Source organism: Uranotaenia lowii, chromosome 2, assembly GCF_029784155.1.
Source record: "Uranotaenia lowii strain MFRU-FL chromosome 2, ASM2978415v1, whole genome shotgun sequence".
Taxonomy (NCBI): Eukaryota; Metazoa; Arthropoda; class Insecta; order Diptera; family Culicidae; genus Uranotaenia; species Uranotaenia lowii.
Window position 1 is genome coordinate 245417814 of NC_073692.1, and position 19979 is coordinate 245437792.

The 19979-nt window shown below is 35.5% G+C and overlaps 2 protein-coding genes across 4 annotated transcripts in view; one reads left to right on the forward strand and one right to left on the reverse strand.

Annotated features, from left to right (window-relative positions):
- LOC129744295 (PI-PLC X domain-containing protein 3) overlaps nt 1–12024 on the reverse strand; it is a 35790-nt gene extending 23766 nt beyond the window's left edge. Inside the window, exon 1 of the mRNA XM_055736752.1 lies at nt 11854–12024. The gene's annotated coding sequence lies outside the window, so the exon portion shown is untranslated. The remainder of the gene's footprint in view (nt 1–11853) is intronic.
- A 611-nt stretch (nt 12025–12635) lies between these two features.
- Nucleotides 12636–19642, forward strand: LOC129746859 (uncharacterized). Of its 3 annotated transcripts, none has more exons than XM_055740764.1 (14): nt 12636–12751; nt 13002–13167; nt 13231–14271; nt 14532–14672; nt 14737–15255; nt 15317–15428; nt 15508–15773; nt 15845–16057; nt 16258–16299; nt 17343–17535; nt 17608–17945; nt 18005–18443; nt 18520–18695; nt 18763–19642. In XM_055740764.1, exons 2-14 carry the CDS (start codon nt 13077–13079, stop codon nt 19245–19247), a joined length of 4056 nt encoding a protein of 1351 aa, XP_055596739.1. In that variant the 5' UTR covers nt 12636–12751; nt 13002–13076; the 3' UTR covers nt 19248–19642. The 3 variants fall into 3 exon arrangements, with proteins under 3 accessions (XP_055596739.1, XP_055596738.1, XP_055596740.1); XM_055740763.1 differs by having other exon boundaries at nt 12641–12772; XM_055740765.1 differs by lacking the exon at nt 16258–16299 and having other exon boundaries at nt 12641–12772.
- Nucleotides 19643–19979: the final 337 nt, after the last annotated feature.

A 19979-nucleotide genomic window follows, 5' to 3' on the forward strand; every position in this document is an offset into this window, starting at 1 on the left:
TCCCAACCCATTTCTCCGACCAGTACAGAGTGCCGTCTTCTAGTTTTAACTATTACCCAACCCAGTTGGCTTAACAATAACAATATTGCTTTGTGGCATAACATTTACTCAGTAACCCATTTTTATGAAGAAACTTACAACCTCGAATAAAAAAACTATAGATTTTATTCAAACAATATTGACGATAATCATATTACATAATTGGTTCAAATACTGAATAGATTAAGAGTTTTAATATGGTCTATAAATGAATTCTAAGAGAACCATACGAGCGTATGGTTAAAATACATCGTAGACGTCAATATTAAATCGATAACTGGGAGTCGATTGTAAGTTACAAAACTTATGCAAACAAATTGTTTACAATTTACCAAGGTCAATCACATCCTTGTAACAGTACTATCATGAATTTATCAGGACAGCTTAACATCAGCCTTTACAATTTACTTAAACTGGTATCATTAAAAAAACAAATCCAATATTGAAATTTTCTTCATATGTTTATGTGTAAAGCGGGTCATAGACTACACAAATGGCATGTACAAATTAGATGATTTTACGACGATTGTTTGATTTATGCTCGCCTACACACGGTACAAACAAACGATTGCTGGCGAAAAGAGCATCAGCAACAACAAAAAACCACCACAGAGGGTGGTTTGTACAAAATATTTCGATCAGGACCGATTTTACCCAAACCGTTTGAGCGCTCATTCAAGCAGTGTCATACACGATGCAAATCCTGTTTACAGCGACAGAATGTCTTCGAATTTCATCGCATTTGTACAAATGTGGTGTAGTCATATGGCCCGCTTAAAACTAAGAAAATTTCACGAAACATAAAAATACATTCCAACTGGCAGCCCTGCTGCCCCCAAAATAGTAAATCAAAACAAAAAAAATTACGCTCTCACCGACAGTTTTTCGCGATTTTAACAACTTTCACCACCTCGTTCGATATCAGCACCGGGGGCAAACGATCCGGAAAATGTGTGGGAACCTTTAGAAGTTTTGAAAAAGTGTGCCAGGTACGTCAAAAAAATTTAAAAAATGTAACTCTCAATTTTTCCATACAAATTTTTGTCTAAAGGAACCATTTTGATGAGCGCCATCTCTTATTGGGAAATGGAACTAGTGTTCAAAAAAACTCACCCCATTGCTAATAACTGTGCTTTACGTGTGGTTCCATCCACAATACCAGTAGCGATCATGACATTTTCAAACCAGCGAATCCAAGACACCCAAGAATTGCGAACTTCTGATGAGGGCAAATGTAGGAATCGAAATTTAGGCATGTTATATGACGCTGGACTGAACAGTGCAACATTTTGTTTAATTTGTTGTTCACGCTGTTCTCCCGTGAACTCGGTGCCACTGCGATAGCGATGTGCCACGGTCGAGAGTCTACGTTAGAATGCTCGAGACGGCTCACCCACGATGTATGCTTGCTTGCCGTGATCGTTCACTGCGTGGGTGTTAGTATGTGTATTAGTTGAAAGTAGTACTTACAGTATGCTGCGGATTTCGTACATCACCACAAAAAACAAGGAAACAATTGTTAAAAATATGTCCTAAAAATTTAATTCATATAAAACTTTTATTTCTAAATAATATGTTTTTGATTTGAGTTTTTGTAAAAAGAAAGTGCAGAAACATCTCTAAAGATTCAAATTATTTTCATTTCAATAACAAACCCACCGTACGAGGAAAGGTGTGCTCTGATATGTCTAACCTCACTCGAAAAGCGGCGCGTCGAACTGCAGCAAGGTTTTATATTCGACACATTGACCAACCGTATTGACTGTGCTTACATTCTACAACGTGTTAACATTTATGTACCAACGAGAACACTTCGACAACGTCAGTTTCTTTCAATTCCTCACCACCGTACTGCCTATGGCCAAAACCACCCTATTGACAAGTGTTGTGAACTTTTTAATTTAGTGTATAATTTGTTAGATTTTAATATGTGCAAACGTCGTTTCAAAATAGGCTTAAGAAGAATTTCCTAGTTTTTAAGTCATCAGTCTGTACGGTAATAAAACGGAATAAATAATAATAAATATAAAAGCTGATAGAAATATTGCATACATATTTAGATTCGGGGAACCCAAATTAGTTGAAATTACCGTTTAAATTCATTGCAGCTAAAAAAATTTAATTTTTGTGGCCTTGTGTAAATTTTTACAACCCTTTTTTTAAGTATTTAGAAGAACAAAAAACACGAAATAAAATTGAGTCTGAAATTGTTTTTTAAAGAATATTTCATATAATCATAACCTTTGTTATGACATAAAAAAATTTTTTTCATAAAAAAATGGTTCGTTTCAATCTCAATCTTAGTTACACTTCTTAATAAAAACCCCTTCTAACTAAGGACGAGATAGGGTTTTTGTATATAAAGTTTTGAGTTCCAATACAAAAGGTTGATTGAACTAAAAACTAGAATCTACAATCAAAGTTAGTTTCAATTCACGAACGTCAAATAATGTCGTAGATCGAAATGTCTCAAGCCAATGGTGATTCATGCTGAAATTCCGCCGGAGGCGAAAAAAATTTCTGATTGACTGATCAAGTAATTTACCGTTACTACCCTCAATATTAACACGCGCAATTCAAATTACTCTTTCATTGGTTTATTATCGGTGAAAAATGTGACTTTTGGTGATAAAAGTGACCATTTTTCGGAAAATAGTGACTTTAGTGACCAAATGATGAAAAAAGTGACTTTTTAGTGACTGACCCAAAAAAAGTGACCAAGTCACTAAAAAGTGACTCGCTACCAGCCCTGTCATCTAATTCGATATAGAAAAAAGCAAATTCAAATAGCTTGACACCTGTTTTGGAATGTTTTGTCCCAGATTTCAGTGGAAACCAACCTCATTTTTTATAAACATCCTAGAAGCGACAAGTCATCAGATTTCCTTCAAGCTAATGGTGACATTTTGAATATCAAAGAGATCTCTACTTAAAAAAGATCTGATGAATTATACATCTGGTTGGAAATAATCGACTTAAAAACATGAGGGGCATTTAGATGGCAGAAATAGAAGAAAAATGAATATATTGTGTTGTTTTGTATTAAAAATTCAACAGAATATTCGACCGAATATTCGGCCGAATATTTGAAAAGGTCACTATTCGGTATTTGGCCGTTCGCCGAATACCACTATTCGGTACATCTCTATATTGTAGCAAACAAGCTTTTTCATCCTTCATTAGATGAAAAGGTCACAAAAAACGGGTTTACTTCTTAGAAACAGAAGGATTAATGGAATCAGCGTGGAACCTATTATTTTTCATGATTAACATTTAAGGTTTTATGGTAAACTGGTCTGGGCAATCTGATGAAATTACAGCTTATCGATTTTCCACTCGCATGCATTTTCGGAAGACTATAAATATTTGGTTGTATTTTACTAACTTCAATCAAATTTTAACTAAAATCAAGCATATCAAAATTGGGGCAGAATGCCCACAAGACCACGTGTTTTTCGCTCAAATTTTGAATGCTGTTAACTTTTGAGAAAAACCAAATATCAAAACAAAATGCCATTCTTTTTATTTGCTGACTCACAAATTACGATATCAATGCATAATTATAACAAATTTCGTCCTTGTTCGAGTAAAAAGGTGCACCAATATTCGACTCGAAAAAATTATCTGCCGCCATGTTTGAAGCGATATCTGTCAAGAAATTGAATTTCGTTGCCTAACTGAAGGCGTTTTATCTATAAGGATATAAAAAAGTGAATTTTGAAAAGCAAAATTTTCGATAAATTAAGTAATAATACATGATTTTTTACCAAAGTATGGTTAGTTTACAAAAATACGATAAACATGTTATCAAAAATTTGATGTTTCAGTTATTATATTCCGTATAATCATAGTTCCATTTCTCACCACACTTTCGGTATGGTGCGTTCTGTCCATTAGTTTTGACGTTCTACCCCGCGGCTTGTTTTCTGGCTGTTTAAGATTTTTACAAAAATATAACCAAAATCGTGTTTTCATCATATTATTTCTATTTGATAAGACGTAAACCTGATCCCTGAATCGTAGTATACTTTCAATTTGGTTCATAGATGATGGGTATCGCTGTAAATAGCGATTATGCTTAACTGGTGCGTTTTGTACAGTTTTACCCTATATTGTAATGAAACTCACATCTTTATTGTCATTTTTCAAACTCCCCTTCGTGTCGGTGGGTTTACGGGATTTTGATAGCGTGATTTCTCTAAAATTTGAACTCAAATTGGTAACTTTTTTTTATATAGTGTTTTTATGTAGTGTTTGTCGAATTTACTGAAAGCTGCCAGATTTTAACCAGTTTGGCCCACGTTTTCAGCAGGTTGGTGTACAAATCTCGCACCCCTAACGCAGCCGCGGGAGAAACAAATCCTTTAGGTCTCTTTTTGTTGCTCACCAAATCTACCACCCAACCTAACCCAGCAGCAGGAGGAACTGCCGTTTCGCCGCGTGGTTTGTTGATTGATTGTGTTGCTTATGATGATACCTCTTTGCGTAGTAAATGTTTTGATTTAAAAATAGAGAAAGATTATTTCTCCAAATTGAAATAAACTTCCTGAATCTTTTTAGATATTTTATCATTAGAATTCTTCAGTGATACATTTGTTTTGAATGTTATCATGGTTCTTTTCTTTTATTTTAAGCAGTGTCTACTGTAGGAGAAACAAAATCTATGATTTAAGTAACAAATATTCTGAAATTTTAATCAGAAACTATAATCAGAAATCGGAATCTGAAATCTGCAATCTGAATCTGAAATCTGAATCTGAAATCTGAATCTGAAATCTGAATCTGAATCTGAAATCTGAATCTGAAATCTGAATCTGAAATCTGAATCTGAAATCTGAATCTGAAATCTGAATCTGAAATCTGAATCTGAAATCTGAATCGGAAATCTGAATCGGAAATCTGAATCTGAAATCTGAATCTGAAATCTGAATCTGAAATCTGAATCTGAAATCTGAATCTGAAATCTGAATCTGAAATCTGAATCTGAAATCTGAATCTGAAATCTGAATCTGAAATCTGAATCTGAAATCTGAATCTGAAATCTGAATCTGAAATCTGAATCTGAAATCTGAATCTGAAATCTGAATCTGAAATCTGAATCTGAAATCTGAATCTGAAATCTGAATCTGAAATCTGAATCTGAAATCTGAATCTGAAATCTGAATCTGAAATCTGAATCTGAAATCTGAAATCTGAATCTGAAATCTGAATCTGAAATCTGAATCTGAAATCTGAATCTGAAATCTGAATCTGAAATCTGAATCTGAAATCTGAATCTGAAATCTGAATCTGAAATCTGAATCTGAAGGTTGAAAACCATCAAAAAATGCAATTACCATCGAGACGTTCGTTGCTGATAGTCTGCGTCCTTCTTTACCACATCATGTTTTGTTGGAATGTATCCAATACAGCTGCGTCGTTGTCATGCATGATTGTTTATATGATTTGGTTAGAGAGGAAAAATTGACTGCTTCGATTTTTTGGCTCTGAATAAAGGAAAGCATGGCTGATCGAAAATGATTGATTTTCGGAACATTGATTGGTACACGATAGTTTTGAGTGACGTGGAATCGATTTGAGGTATCAAATTTATTGTAAGGGGCCGGCGAAAGGGGTCGTCCATATTAACTTTTCAATATCTTTGTGATATTGACGTTTTTATACATCGGATTGGGATCAACATTTGCACACAGGAGTTATAAGGGACAAACAATTGGTTTCACTTATCCAAATTAAAATAGAGGGTCGGCCAAAGGGGTCGTCCATATGACCTTTTCATTGTTAATTTGCACACGGTAGTTTTCAGGGACGGACAATCGATTTCAGATATCAAATGTTTGCCAGGGGTCGAAGAAAGGAGTCGTCCATATTTATTATTTGTTTAGCAATATTGACGTAGCTGGGCAACAAGTTGAGAAAGTGGAGTGCTTCCAGTATCTTGGTAGCCAGATAACGCCTGATGGTGGTACCAGAAAAGACATCGAAACCCGGATAAGAAAGGCCCGATTTGCGTTTGCGAGTCTCCGAAACATCTGGCGGTCACGCCAGATCTCTCTACGAACGAAAATCCGAATCTTCAACTCAAACGTCAAATCCGTATTGCTGTACGGGTGCGAAACTTGGTGCACATATGCGGTAACGACGCGAAAACTGCAAGTATTTGTAAACCGCTGCCTGCGGAATATCATCCGCGCTTGGTGGCCTGGCAATTGGATCTCGAATGAGGAACTACATCGCCGGTGTCATCAAAGGGCGCTAGAAATCGAGATTCGGGAACGTAAGTGGAGATGGATTGGGCACACGCTGCGAAGAGATGAAAACGAGATTTGCAGAGAGGCGCTAGATTGGAATCCAGAAGGTCATCGAAGAAGAGGCAGACCCAGAAACTCGTGACGGCGAAGCCTAGCCGCTGAAATCCGAACTGTCGACGAGAATCTTGACTGGGACCAGGTGAAGACGCTGGCTCCGGATCGTCAACAGTGGAGGTCTTTTACCACGGCCCTATGCACCGGAGGATCGGCGCGGGATCATTAAGTAAGTAAGTAAGTAATATTGACGTTATTATGCAATGGATTGCTATGAAAATTTGCACACGGGAGTTTTGAGGGATGGATTTCAGATATCAAAGATTGTATAAGAGGCCACCGAATAAGGGTTTAACTTTTTGGCAATAATTGCGTTGTTATGCAACGATCGAGTGGAAATTTATACACGGGGTTTTTTGGACGGTAAATTGATCGTCCAATATTTTTGCAATTATTACTTAAAAAATGAATTCGAAAGTGCATCTGAAATATGTTTTTCAATTGACTTTCAGACAAACTGTTCATGACATATTCCAAGTTGAAAGCGAAACGGAGTTCGTATGGGATCAGCTAGTATGTACATAAAAAGTAATTTCCGTTGGTTTGTTTTCTTGAATGGGACCAGGTGAAGACGCTGGCTCCGGATCGTCAACAGTGGAGGTCTTTTACCATATGCACCGGAGGATCGGCGCGGGATCATTAAGTAAGTAAGTAAGTAAGTTTGTTTGTTTGTTCGTTTGTATGTTTGTCTTCAATAGGCTCAGCCGCCTTAACCCTCATCCGCATTAGAGTGTCATTTTGACACTATTGCAAGTTTGAAGGCTTGTAACTTTTTTCAGAAACTTAAAAAAACAAAAATTTCTTCGGGTACCCTAAATGAATTCAAAAGCTCTTTAATATTGCATCTTTACTTTATTTATGGACGAACCCTGGAAGCCTGGACAAAAAAACTCCCTTTTCCGACTTAGAGTGTCATTTTGACACTCTAAAAGTAAAATCTATTTAAGTCGTTTGAATTATTATGAATTTCATATAAAACTTATATCAATAGAAACCTTGTAATGTCAGTAAAATATGTTCAGAACATTATATATATAGGGGAGAGTGGGGTATCGTGGGCCATGGGAAAACGTGGGCCACTTTTAATATCTCAGATGTGAGTTGAGATAAAAATCTCAAACCAACTGTCATCGTCGTCGCTTTGCGTGAGCATGTGTTCCTATATGTTGTTGACTGAAATACGCATCATATACTTCTTATATTTATCAAGCTTAAAAAAGTTAGAAAAATTTACTTACATAATTAAAAAACACCCGCTGATTTCATCGATGGGAAACCTAAAGTGCATAACAAAAATATGCTCATACGCTTATATCTTAGTTTTGTCATGATCTTTCACGTGGAAAAGGAATTTTTGATGAAACATCAATAAGTCACACAAACGCAACCAGTTTGCAAATCATAGCTTGTGGGGAATCGTGGGCCACACATCTTAAACCACCTATATTTTCATGTTTTTATACACATTCAGAACTTAAAATACGTTTTAACTATCTGTAAAGTTTTCTTATGCCAAATGAAGAATTATGAATAATATTTTGTCCATCCTATATAAGAAATTTTTCTAAAACGTTCGCGAGCCAGGTTTTGGAATCTATGCGATCATACACAGCTTTCTTTTTTATTTCATCATCTGAAATTGCTTTAAAATAACGAAATTAGTTAGGAAATCACAGTTTTGTGTCAACTTATAAACTTTGCATGTTATTTGGTCAATTTTGATTTGGTGGCCCACGATTCCCCGCCATTTTTCAAAATCCAAAAAATATTGCTTTTTTAAAACAGTCAGAATTTGGGGAAAATAACTTATTAAAAAATTTAAAAAAATACCTTATGATACCTTGAAAATGTAGAAAACCATACCATTTTTTATTTTCAATTTATTTTTTATAATAAAGAAGTTATGGAACAACGAAAAAAAGTTACCCATGATTCCCCACTGTCCCATAACTAAAGCTTCTAGTTTTCTCGTGATTCCGCATGAAAGAAAAAAAATCCCAAAAAACATGCCTCAGGAAAACTGCTGTAGTTCATATATTACACGTCCAAAAAATATTTGCCTTATGCATATGAAAGCTGAAATTAATGTCTACATCATGAAGCCAAGAAATATTTTTTAAATTTTTTTTTTATGAAATGGTCACAAAAAGTCTTGTGTTTTAAACATATTTTACTGACATTACAAGGTTTTTAGTGGTATAAGTATCATTTTAATCGGTAAGATATAAAAAGAGTTATGACGATTTTAGCTTGGAGTGTCAAATTGACACTCCTAGTGCTGATTAGGGTAATGAAATCTAATGCGGATGAGGGTTAAGAGCTAGAGAGCTGAAATTTGGCATGGGTGCTCATTAGGACCAGGAATGATGAAAAATGTTTTTAGATTTTCGGACGACCTCTTTTGAAGGGGGTCATCCATACAACACAAATGTTGTTTTAGCGATATTGACGTTATTTTTCGTCGGATCGTGATGAAAATTTGCACATGGGGGTTTTGAGAGATAAGAAATGGATTTCAGGTATTGAGTTTCGGGTCAGGGGTCGTCCATATTAAGTTTTCAATATTTTTGTGCTATTGACGTTATTATTCATCGGATTGAGAAGAAAATTTGCACTCGGATATTTTTAAGGACACGCAATCGATTGCCGGTATCAAATTTTGTATAAGGGGCAAGTCAAAGGGGTCGTCCATATTAACTGTTCGCTTTTTTGCGATATAATACATCGGATTCAGATGAAAATTGATACACAAGAATTTTGAATGATGTGCAAACGATTTCAGGTATCAAATTTTTCGGATTGAGATGAAAACAATTGATTAAAATTATCCAATTTTGGGTCAGGGGTCGGCCAAAGAGCACGTCCATATCACCTAATCACTGTTTTTTTTGCGATATTGACGTTATTATGCAATAAATTGGTTTGAAAAATTTGCACACGGTAGTTTTGAAGGAAGGGCAATTGATTTCAGACATAAGTTCGGAAAAGAGGCCATCGATCTGCAAAGACCGAGTCGAAATTTATACACGGTTTTTTGGGGCTGGGCTGTGTCAATTGATTTCTGATTTCAATATTTGTATCAAACGACAAAAAAGGGGGTCTTATAAACTGTCAAATATGCTTTGCAACAATGACGTGAGTTTGTATCGCATCGAAACGAAAACTAATAAACGGTTTTTTTTTGGCACGGTCAATCGATTTAAAATTTAATAGCAAACGACTCAATTTAGGTAGATCTATTTTATTTTATTTGTATTTTGTTTTTCAAAAAACTCGGTTCGAACTCACGGACATCGCCTCAGAAAGCAATTCTGACTTGCCAACTAAGCTATATCACAAGCCCATTTTCTATTGTGGTTAAGGGTTTGTGGAATGAATCTGTCTCCTGTGTTGTTGTGTTGTATAAAACGACCATTTACGACAGTTCAAAGCAAAAGATACAGTCTTGGTAAATTATTTTTTAAATCTCATTCAAAAGTAAATTTGTGCGGCTGGTAGAGCGATGCTCAAATGGTTAGATAGACTGTCATATCTATATTTAGGTGAAATTGCATGATTCTGTGACGCTGTGATAGGAATGATGTAGCTTACTTCTACTATGAATTTGAGTTTGATGTATTATTAGTTTGAGCTAGGCTTCTTTTTAGATATTGGTAGATGATATGAAGGTAATATTTTCTTTTTTTTTGTTTTTCATTTTATGTATCGTTGCATGCACTAGCTACGAATCCTTTAGTTCGACGATGACTAACTAGCGTCGAGTTGGAAGAACTCGGACAACCTTAAAGTCATCTCCTAATAGCATTGAACCAAGACGATGGTTTCGCATAATGTGGTTGTCAGCCCAAGGATTTAACTAACAATAGCTGAAGATGGAGTTCTTGAACATGGTGAGAGCTGTCCTTTTTATTTTTAATATTTTTAATGCGAAAGACACATGTAGTAGATGCTTGGGGAGTAAATAGAGGCCAGTCTTAAACCCGCCCTTGTCCTTCCGTAATGCGAAAAATCATAATATTCCAGGACCATTCGAGGGCGCTACAGATGCTACAGATCTGTAGAACATCGCCATGCTGGGAATCATCGGATGCAACAACAATTCTAGTCTGACGCTGTCTGTGATTTTTTTTTAATGTTAAGTTTTAAAAATACATGTAAAATAAAAATAATGGCGTAATTATTCATAGAGAAAAGCAAAAACCTAAATATTTAGCAATTTTTACGATAATAAATCTTAAAATACATCTTAGAAATAAATTATTTGTTTAAACCTCAACAATCCCAACTTATCTTTTAGATTTACAAATTCTTAACAATCTTGATAGCTTCTGTTAGATTTTAAAAATTTGGGGTATATTTTCTTGACTCTAATTATGATTTTATATCGATGGGCTGAGTTAAATCTATAAAGAACAATATTACAATTACAATATACTTGAATTGCATAATCTATAGTTTTTGCTTCCCTTGTGTAGTTTGAAACAGATTACTGATTATATATAAATAAACCGCGAAGCTGCTTGAGACAATTGTTTTTAATAAAAGCTTGCAGTAGAAATTTTCATCGTAAAAAGAACATGGTGAAACGAACTAAAACTGGTACCTCAGTAATTCTACAGAGTAGTAATACCCTTTGGATAAATATGCAATGACGGTAAAACAAGGCTATTTCTCATGTTCAACTAAAGAAAGAACACCTTGATTCATGATTTTCACAAGAAATCAGCACCAACACGTGAAAAGGGTCTATGTTCATTTATGACGTTTCGAGAAAAACGCGTTTGAAAATTTTGCAATTTTTTTTAAATCGCTAATTAAAATTCACGAAGAATCGCCCAAGTCTTTATGGTCAAAACGGTGCGTAGGATCATTCTAAATATGTTTTCATCGATACGACGGTTTTATCATGTAAAAATAGCTCGCAATTGTTTATAGACCCCAGCTGGAGTATGAAATTCGTCTAAATGTTTTATACACCCTTCGCTTTGTACTGTATGTCTCATATGTGTGAGTGAGATGGGGATGAAATTTCCCCTATTTTTTTGACAAAGGCTTATGGTTCTCGCTATAGGAGTAAGTGAATAGCTTTCCGTATTCTTCTTCTTTTAATGTTTTGCATCTAGAACGTTTGCTTTGTTGTGGAGTAAAGGGTGTATAAAACAATCTGTGTGAGGATAATGTCATTTTATGGCTCTAAATTTTTTAGATCCTTTACTCAAACTGCATTATAAACCTTACGAAATCTGAAAAACTAAAAACGGTTTTTGTGTTAAGTAGAGCTTATATTGGGCTATTTGAATCCACTGAAAACCGGTTTTGTTTACTTTGTCTTTTATACCCTTTTCACATGTTGCTGCTGAAATGTTTTTGCTTGAAATTCATTAACACAATGGAGTATCCCCTAGGCGTCGAACAAAAAATGTTAACAATTTCAACGAAAAAAACTCACCGTCACGATTAGTTGCTCCTGTTTATTTCACAGCGTTGCACAAAATAACCAAATTACACACCAATCAGCCCAAAAGAGCATAATTCAAAAAGTTTTTTCCACAAGTAAAATAAATAACATGCACTACCCAAAACAATTTTGTTCTAAATCGCGTTGAACAAAAAATTGACAGAATCAAGGAGCGATTTTCTTTCATGAAATGATTTTTGTAGCTGTGTTGGTGTAATAATTTTTGTTTTGATTACACTCTAAACAAAGAATGTACAAATGTTAGATATTGATCTTGGCAAAAACATAATTTCAAATAAATTTAATTCATAATTGGGAAACAGTCGGTTATGAATCAGTTCGTGTTTTTAGCAAAAAAGCAACAACTTACTATAAAATCGATTGTTATTGTGATGGTATTTTGAAAATCGGGACAATTCAGGACATTTTGAAGATCATTTTCCAAAAATCAGATCAATTACAGAGTTTTTGAAAAACAAAAACGGTCTCTCGAAAATAAGGACAAACCCTGAAAAATCATAACACCTGTCACCTCTGACCTGTACAGATGAGACGGGAAAATTAACCTCAAAAACTGCATGAAAAACGTATCTTACATTTTCGAAATGTTTAGCTGCGACTTCTTTAACTACTGAAAGATTTCCAGTTCCTACAACTCAAAATGTAGCATGAAGAATCCAAAAACTCAAACTGGGGGTTAATTTCTTCATGCCTCAGCTATTTTATGCTTGCGTGTGTATCGCGATGATTCGATGATGATGATGACTGGATGACAGCTGATTTACTTGAAATTTATTCGCGATTGCTGTAGCTTGATGGGTCTGGGCTCGTTTGTTTTTCGCTTAAACGTTTTAACTTTGGTGTGAAATTTTTGAAAACTGTGGAAAAGGTACTTTAAGAGTAGTATTCGGTGAGTAATATAAATTCATAACAATTAGGCTGTGGAAAACGGATGAAAAACTTTTTCTAAATTTGTTTCTGCAAAAGCTTTCTTTTTTCTTTGTAGCAACACATTCAAAACAAGTTGCGCGATTTCACACACACAAACAAATAACTTGTAACTGAAATCAAAATATTTTTAATTTCTGGTTTGTTTTTACTATGCCACCTTAATAAAGCTTATAAATTTATCCTTTTAGATAACAATTAGTATGTTGATCAGTTGATTAACATAAGGAGTAGCATTCAGATATCCGCATAAAGTCGGTTTAACAATGGATCCAAAACAGATAACTGCCTTGGCTAAGCTGCTGAAAGAAAGCGGGGATAAGGTGCTGAACTACGAATATAAACTATCTTTATCAGGTGAGTTGAATGTAACCTTTTGAGTTCAATTGCGTTCTTTTCATGAGATGGCCTTCATTTCAGCATCCATGTTGCGGGCGTTGAACGATTCGTTTAGTTTGATAGTGGACAAGAATGAGATACTTCCTCCTCAAAGTTTTCAAGTAGTGAAGCCGAACAATGCCAAGTCAGACGTGTTTAGGGATTTACAATTTATTTATGACTTCGTACAGAAAACTATAATCTTGAGTCTAAATCAGTACATTAACGACGATCCATACGAATATGAAGTTGATATAAGCAAGTTTCGAAACTTGCGCAAACTAGAAATTCAGAAACTTCCAATCAGTCAAGTAACTGGTATTCAGCAGGTGAGATCACAGCTCAACGAAATTATCTGCATACGAAGCATATCACACGTGAAAGATTTTATAGTTTCATGTGGAGGAGACAATAGTAATGGTTTCACGTGGAACGAACTCAAGGTTGCCAATTTTTCTTACAATATGTTGGACCACATCGACAGCTCACTTGAATTCACCCCTTGGCTGGAGCATTTAAACTTGAGTCATAATCAGATTGTAAGCGTTTCTGCAATAAAATGGCTTCCTAATCTTCGAATGCTTAATTTGAGTTTTAACCGGCTAACGCATATTCCAACATTTCACGTGGACACTGTTAAAAAACTTCAAATGTTTTACATTTCAAATAACTTTATCGAAGATTTGGCTGGAATTTCACGTTTGCTGAGTCTAACAGAACTCGATGTTTCTGGTAATTGTATTGTGGACCACTCTGCACTTTTGCCAGTTAGTACATTGTCTTTGTTGAGGTACCTCAACGTCAAGGATAATCCTTTGGCTTGCCACAGTAAACACAGACAAGCAACGGCTCGTTATTTGAATAAAAATACCTCAAACGTAAAGTTTGTTTTGGACGATGAGCTGTTGTCGAAATTCGAAAAAACTCTTACTGGAAACTACGACAGCTATAGTGCTATTTTGGCACCAAAAAGTCCTGGCAGTGTTTCTTCAAGCGGATTCAATACTCCGAAAAGAAAGAGCGTTGTGAACACACCGACGGGAAGCGTTTCGTCCAAGAAAAGTTTTCAATTTGACTCTAGAGGTAAGTCGGATTCAGTTTTTCATAAGCAGCAGTTGTTTTGCCTTTTTAAATTTTGGTTAACGTTTATCTATAAGTCTTTCATATAAAGATAAAAACGAATCAGGGAATATTAAAGGTAATGTGTTGAATATGTGATTGATTGTTGTTCGTGAGATGGTAAATTATGAAAATAAAAGGTGCTTGAATGATGATTTATTTTTATTCGTTTACGTTTTTTGTTGTCATTTAATTTGAATTATTTTTGAATATGCTTTTCACAGATGATATGAGCTCTTCGATCACAAGCCAAAAGAGAATAAAGGTTCGGCGCGCAATAATTTCCGAAGATGATGTAACGAATGAAGAACCTATAACTCCAAAAGCAGCAAAACCTGTTTTGAACCCATCAGGATCTAATTTGGGTATACTTGATTCAAATGTAAGTAACCTTCTTATTGTCATGTCTTAATTTCTTGAAATTTGTAGAATCGAGTCGTGATCATCTAGAGACCAAAAAACAGCTCGAGAATATTCGCCAACAATTTGGTAGTGAATGGCTTCAGAGCCAAGCGGGAGATATGGTGAAAAATGTGATCGGTTTTGATCCGCTAAAAGATAAGGAATTTGAAAGCGTCATGCATTATGAAAGCGACAACCAGCGAAATAAGAAAAAATCTTCTCTCAGTTCTATTGCTGCTCCAATCGAAATGGCCTCAAATTCTAGAGCTAGCAACAATGCTGATGAAATTGGCAATATGATGATGCTAACTTCGACGCCGGTCGATCGAGATCAATCGACGCTGGTGGAGACATTTGAATCTCCCATACGACCACCGCGTGATCGGTGTGTTGATTCAGAGGGGAAGGCAAACGAATCCGATTTTCGAAGCGTAATGAATGAGAGTGATTCGCACTACCAATCGATATTAAGTACGACTTTGGAAAATACGAGAAGCTCGTTGGATCTGACGAATATCTACTCTAATAACGATAAAATTGATTCAGGTAGGAAATTGCATAATTTACCTAAGGGTTAAATAATTAAAATTTCAATAATTACTTACAGAATCGGAGGAAGAAGACAATGAAAAATGCTATATTGTTAAAATCAAAGGTAATCCAGTGGAACTCTGCTTGATAATATCAGATTTAAGCATACGAGAAAAAGACAATGGAAGGTAATCTTACTCTTTTTAGACAATGATTCAAATTATATATTATCACAAAGAGGTACAAACTTGAATTTCGATATTTCAGAACCAAAACTCGTTGGGGCATCAAAACGTTACAAGCATGCGAGCGTCCAACGTCCAACACCATAACGCTCTTATTTGACACTATCAAGAAGGATAAAAAAGTGCGGACATACGAAATTGAAGAACATAACTGCCAGGAACTGGAAAGCTACCTTCGAGACATATTGTCTAAACGACCACTCTCCGAGATGAACCAAAAGCTGTACAAATGTGTCGTCTGCAATGCTAAATTTTCTCGTGAAATAAGCAACAATAAGGCAGTTGATGGTATGTCGTTATTAGTATTTTGATTTTTTTTAAAGATCGGCGCAGTTTATTAGAAGTTATAACTGTTGCAGATCTTCAATGTCCGGAGTGCAAAGGAGGTTATTGTATCGAGATAAAGGAATCTCCTCCCAAGGAAATTTTGGATGAAGAAGCGAAACCGAGTGTTAGTGGTGTTGCTACTAAGAACGTTTTAGCTGGCGTTCCTGAAGATTCGAATCAACCTGTGCCGGGGACATCGGGCTTAGCAACTTTTTTGCAAGACAGCGGATCTAAACAAAGTATAGGTAAGTGCTGCTTGTAGATGGCACGTTTTATAGTTAAAATCTGAAATAATGTCACTATTCTACAAGATTGAGAGCTAATGCTACATGATATACATACTTACTGAGAATATGCATAATATCAAACAAAGACAGTGATGGCGAAGAATCTTTTTTACATTTCAATCAAAATCATGCATAAATCAAATGCTATCATTTTGCAGTCTTGCTGGATGGACGCGTGTCATCATTCAAAAACAAACTGAGTAAGCTTATAGATGTTTAAACAGTACTTTAACGTTATGTATCTATATTATTTTGAAAAGTCTAATTCCTATCACATTATATTTTTTGAACGATTCTCTATTCACTTTTGTAATAAAGTATCAATTAAAATATTTTGGAGATAGACTTATACAACATTTTCCTCATGCGTATAGTTTATATCTTTTCAAATAAAAATGAACAATCGATAAAAAAAAATTGGTCAGTTATTGTCAGTAAATAGATTTGTCTGGAAAAAGTTCAGAATAACATATAAATTTTAATTCCATACGAATTAAAACGTGCTTTCTCTTGATTCAAATTGGCTCAAATACATATTGGAAGTGTAAACAAATCATCAGTTATCAGCTGGGTGAATAAATACGTTCGAAGATCTACATTTGGATTGGACAAAATTATCTAAAGAATATTTGGTTTTCTAGAAATAAAGAAAACAAACTAAAATTTTTGCTGGGATCTTATCGAGATGTCAAACTTTAAACGCGTTTTTTTCTGGAAACAGTGATGTTGGCACATTTGCCGTATTTAAAATTCGATACCGATATGTTTTTTTAAGGGATTCAACATGTTCGTCGTTACAGCAGCCGTGCTTGGGTTCCGAGTGTATTTTCTGGGGCTCCGTTATCTAAACATGGCTGGCGCTATCTTGTCAATAGCACGTACAGTTTATGTCCCACAAGAAACGAGCCTTGTTAGATATATTTACAACTCGTGCTAAAAAACCTACTTTTTGCAACTTATTGCATATAATAGTTATTTATCACAATGTATCGTTCAACGGTAACGAACAAGAATATATCGAGAACAAAAAAGGTAAATAGAATACGGTGCTTACGTTAGAAAGTTTCACTGCTGTGTTTAACTCACTATTCCAATCATTCTTACTCTTTTGCCAATACTACAACTTCAGAAAATCATTTAGCCATCACTTTTTCTTCCAAAATCTTGAAACCACATAAAGAAATTAATTTGTTTCTTAATTATAGTTATCTATCAGCTAAATTAAAGCCATCAACTTTTTTAGGATCGACAAACTCCTTGAATGATTCCTCCTCATGCTCTCGGATTTCCCAACCCAGTAGCTGTGATTCTAATCGAAGCGTAGCCGGTAGCACCAATTCCGAACGCGATCGGGACATGGATCTACTAGGCAATGAAAGTGATATAGAAATTCTCAGCAATCCTAGTCAGAGTAGCATCGAAGTGTTGGATCGGGGGTAAGAGATTGATAATCAACAGTAATTTGTGGTAGACACGAAGTCGTGACTTTTTCTCGTTGCCTGTTCTAGATGTTACCCGAGCAGAAAACATTCCGAAGAAAGAAAACTTCTTCTGATGGACGACGAAGAAACGGTGAACGATGAAAATTTTAATATATCCAACACATTGATCAATCAGGAGACATCCACTCATGATCTCATGACCAAGGTATCGGATACTTTTAATAAGATAATCAAAATTGAAGATGCTCCCACGCTAACGGAATCAAGCCATAAAGAAGTCATGACAGGTTCTAAAGCTGGTCTGCAACACAAAAAGTCTTTTCTATCGGCTGCGAATCTTACTGAGAGCAGTTCATCGGGATCAGTTACGGACAGCGTATGCACAGCTTATGAATCTAATCAAGGTATTTGTGGTGCGTTCATTCAACAAACTATATATATATTTTTTACCTTATTTTCACAGATCAAAAGACTAATGCGTCAGCCGGAGAATCAAACGTTCAGAAGGTGCGACAAGAAACACAAGCGAATAAAAATATCTCTATTAGTTCTCCTGTAGCTAAATCGGAAAACTCGGTAATCGGCACTATGCTCGGTGGTCTGTTTCAATCTACCAATATGCTAATGTCCAAGGCACCCAAACTCAACAAAACTGATTCGTCTCTCAAGATCGCCTTCGAACCGATGCGGTATTCGTACACCGATTATGCCAATGTTGACCACAGGCTGAAATTGTACTTGTATCAGAATCTGTTTGAAGACGCCAATGAATCACTCAAATGGTTGGTTTCCTGTGTGGTTTTCGATGATAACCAAGTCGACGAATGGCCAGCAGGTTTCGATGGATTTTTCATTATGTCTACCACCAAATTTTACGTTATGAAAAAAGTTGCTGCAGAGAAGTAAGTGTAGAATAAACAATAAACTTTATCAGTGTGTTTCTTTACCTCAGCTTTCTTATTTGTTTCTTATTTGCAGCGACGATCCTTCGACATGGATGAAAAAGTACCTAGCCGGTACAATCGATCGAGTTGGGATCGCTCAAGTGCTTCCATGGAAAATAGGCATGAAGTTCGTAATAAGCGCAGTCGGTGGGATTCACATAATTCTACAGGATATTTTGAGAACCGACAGTCTCATTTTATTCTTTGCGGGTAAATTTTTGTTGAAAACGAGCATGAATGATTAGTGTATCAATTTATTGAATCTTTGATCCCGCAGATAATCCTCTCCCGGAATATTGTACATTTGACTATCAGCCATCGGAGGTACTTACCGGTAAGCTTAGTAAAGCGACAAAAAGCGAAACTGTAAAGCTTATGACGGTTATAAACTTCTGTGAGGTTTTATCAGACGAGGTATTACAGAGTTTACAGCTGGCCACACTTTTGCTGACCGATAATAATCTGTATCTCGCGCCGGATATAAAGTGGCTCAACGAAAGCAGCAAACATCAAATAGAATCGAAATATACCCAACTGATGACGAATCTTGTTGAGCTGGAGGACGTCAACAGTATGTCCTGTCGCTTAAATTTCATGGACGAGCAAGAGGACAAGTACGAAACCTGGCGCATTGATTTTGCCACAGCTACCGCCAAAGAAAGCGCCGTCACCACTATTTGTCATTCGTGGGAAAAAATCTTCGGAGTGCCTTTGATTAGCAGTAAGAGTCAAAGTACCAGCAATAATAACAATAGTAACTAGAGATAAAAAAAAACTTGTCTTCCTGATGCTAATCGACAGGAACTAAATTAAGCGACAGGACAAAACGAAAATATTTGATAGAGTCGTCCCCCGTCCACCGTTGTGGTCTACAAATGCGAGAACCTAGCTAGCATGATAGGTTTTGGAATTATTTCCTAGGAACCATTAGTAAATTTTGTGTTAGATGTCCTTTCATTTGTTTTTAAAGTGATATTAGACTATTTGTAATGATTGTGTTTTACCATTTTAGTGTTAGCGATTGTGACGAGTGGTATTTATTATTGAGCTTGTAACTGAAGCTATATTCTATTTTAGAAGACATTCAAGAAATGTGATCTAATCGGCATATTGTATTATTATTGTGTAAAAAATATAAAAAAAAAACATTAAACGTACCTTATTAAATAAAATTTTTTTTTTGTCACATATCATCATTCTCCTTAGAAGATATTCGGGCAAGGGAAACAGTGCGAAACAGTATTTTATGCAACTGAGGACTTTAAAATCCTTAGATTTTAGGGCACTGAAAACAGTATAGAAAACTTCTACTTTTCAATAGTATTTTTTTGTTAAGTGATATAACTTAAAGGTGGAGAAAAAAGCCAAAGTCGCGGTGGACGGATATGAATAAAATAAGACAGGTAGTATTCAGCTTTACGATCCAAAATGTAATGAACCAGCATTTATTGGGCAAAGCATTGCAGGGCTTCAAGTTCCCTTTTTTTAGTATTT

Coding starts and splice junctions, on each gene's coding strand:
- LOC129746859 (XM_055740764.1), top strand. CDS start 13,077: ATGGATCCAAAACAGATAACTGCCTTGGCTAAGCTGCTGAAAGAAAGC. Junction 13,168..13,230: donor ATATAAACTATCTTTATCAG/GTGAGTTGAATG, acceptor CCTTCATTTCAG/CATCCATGTTGCGGGCGTTG. Junction 15,774..15,844: donor CAACAATAAGGCAGTTGATG/GTATGTCGTTAT, acceptor TAACTGTTGCAG/ATCTTCAATGTCCGGAGTGC.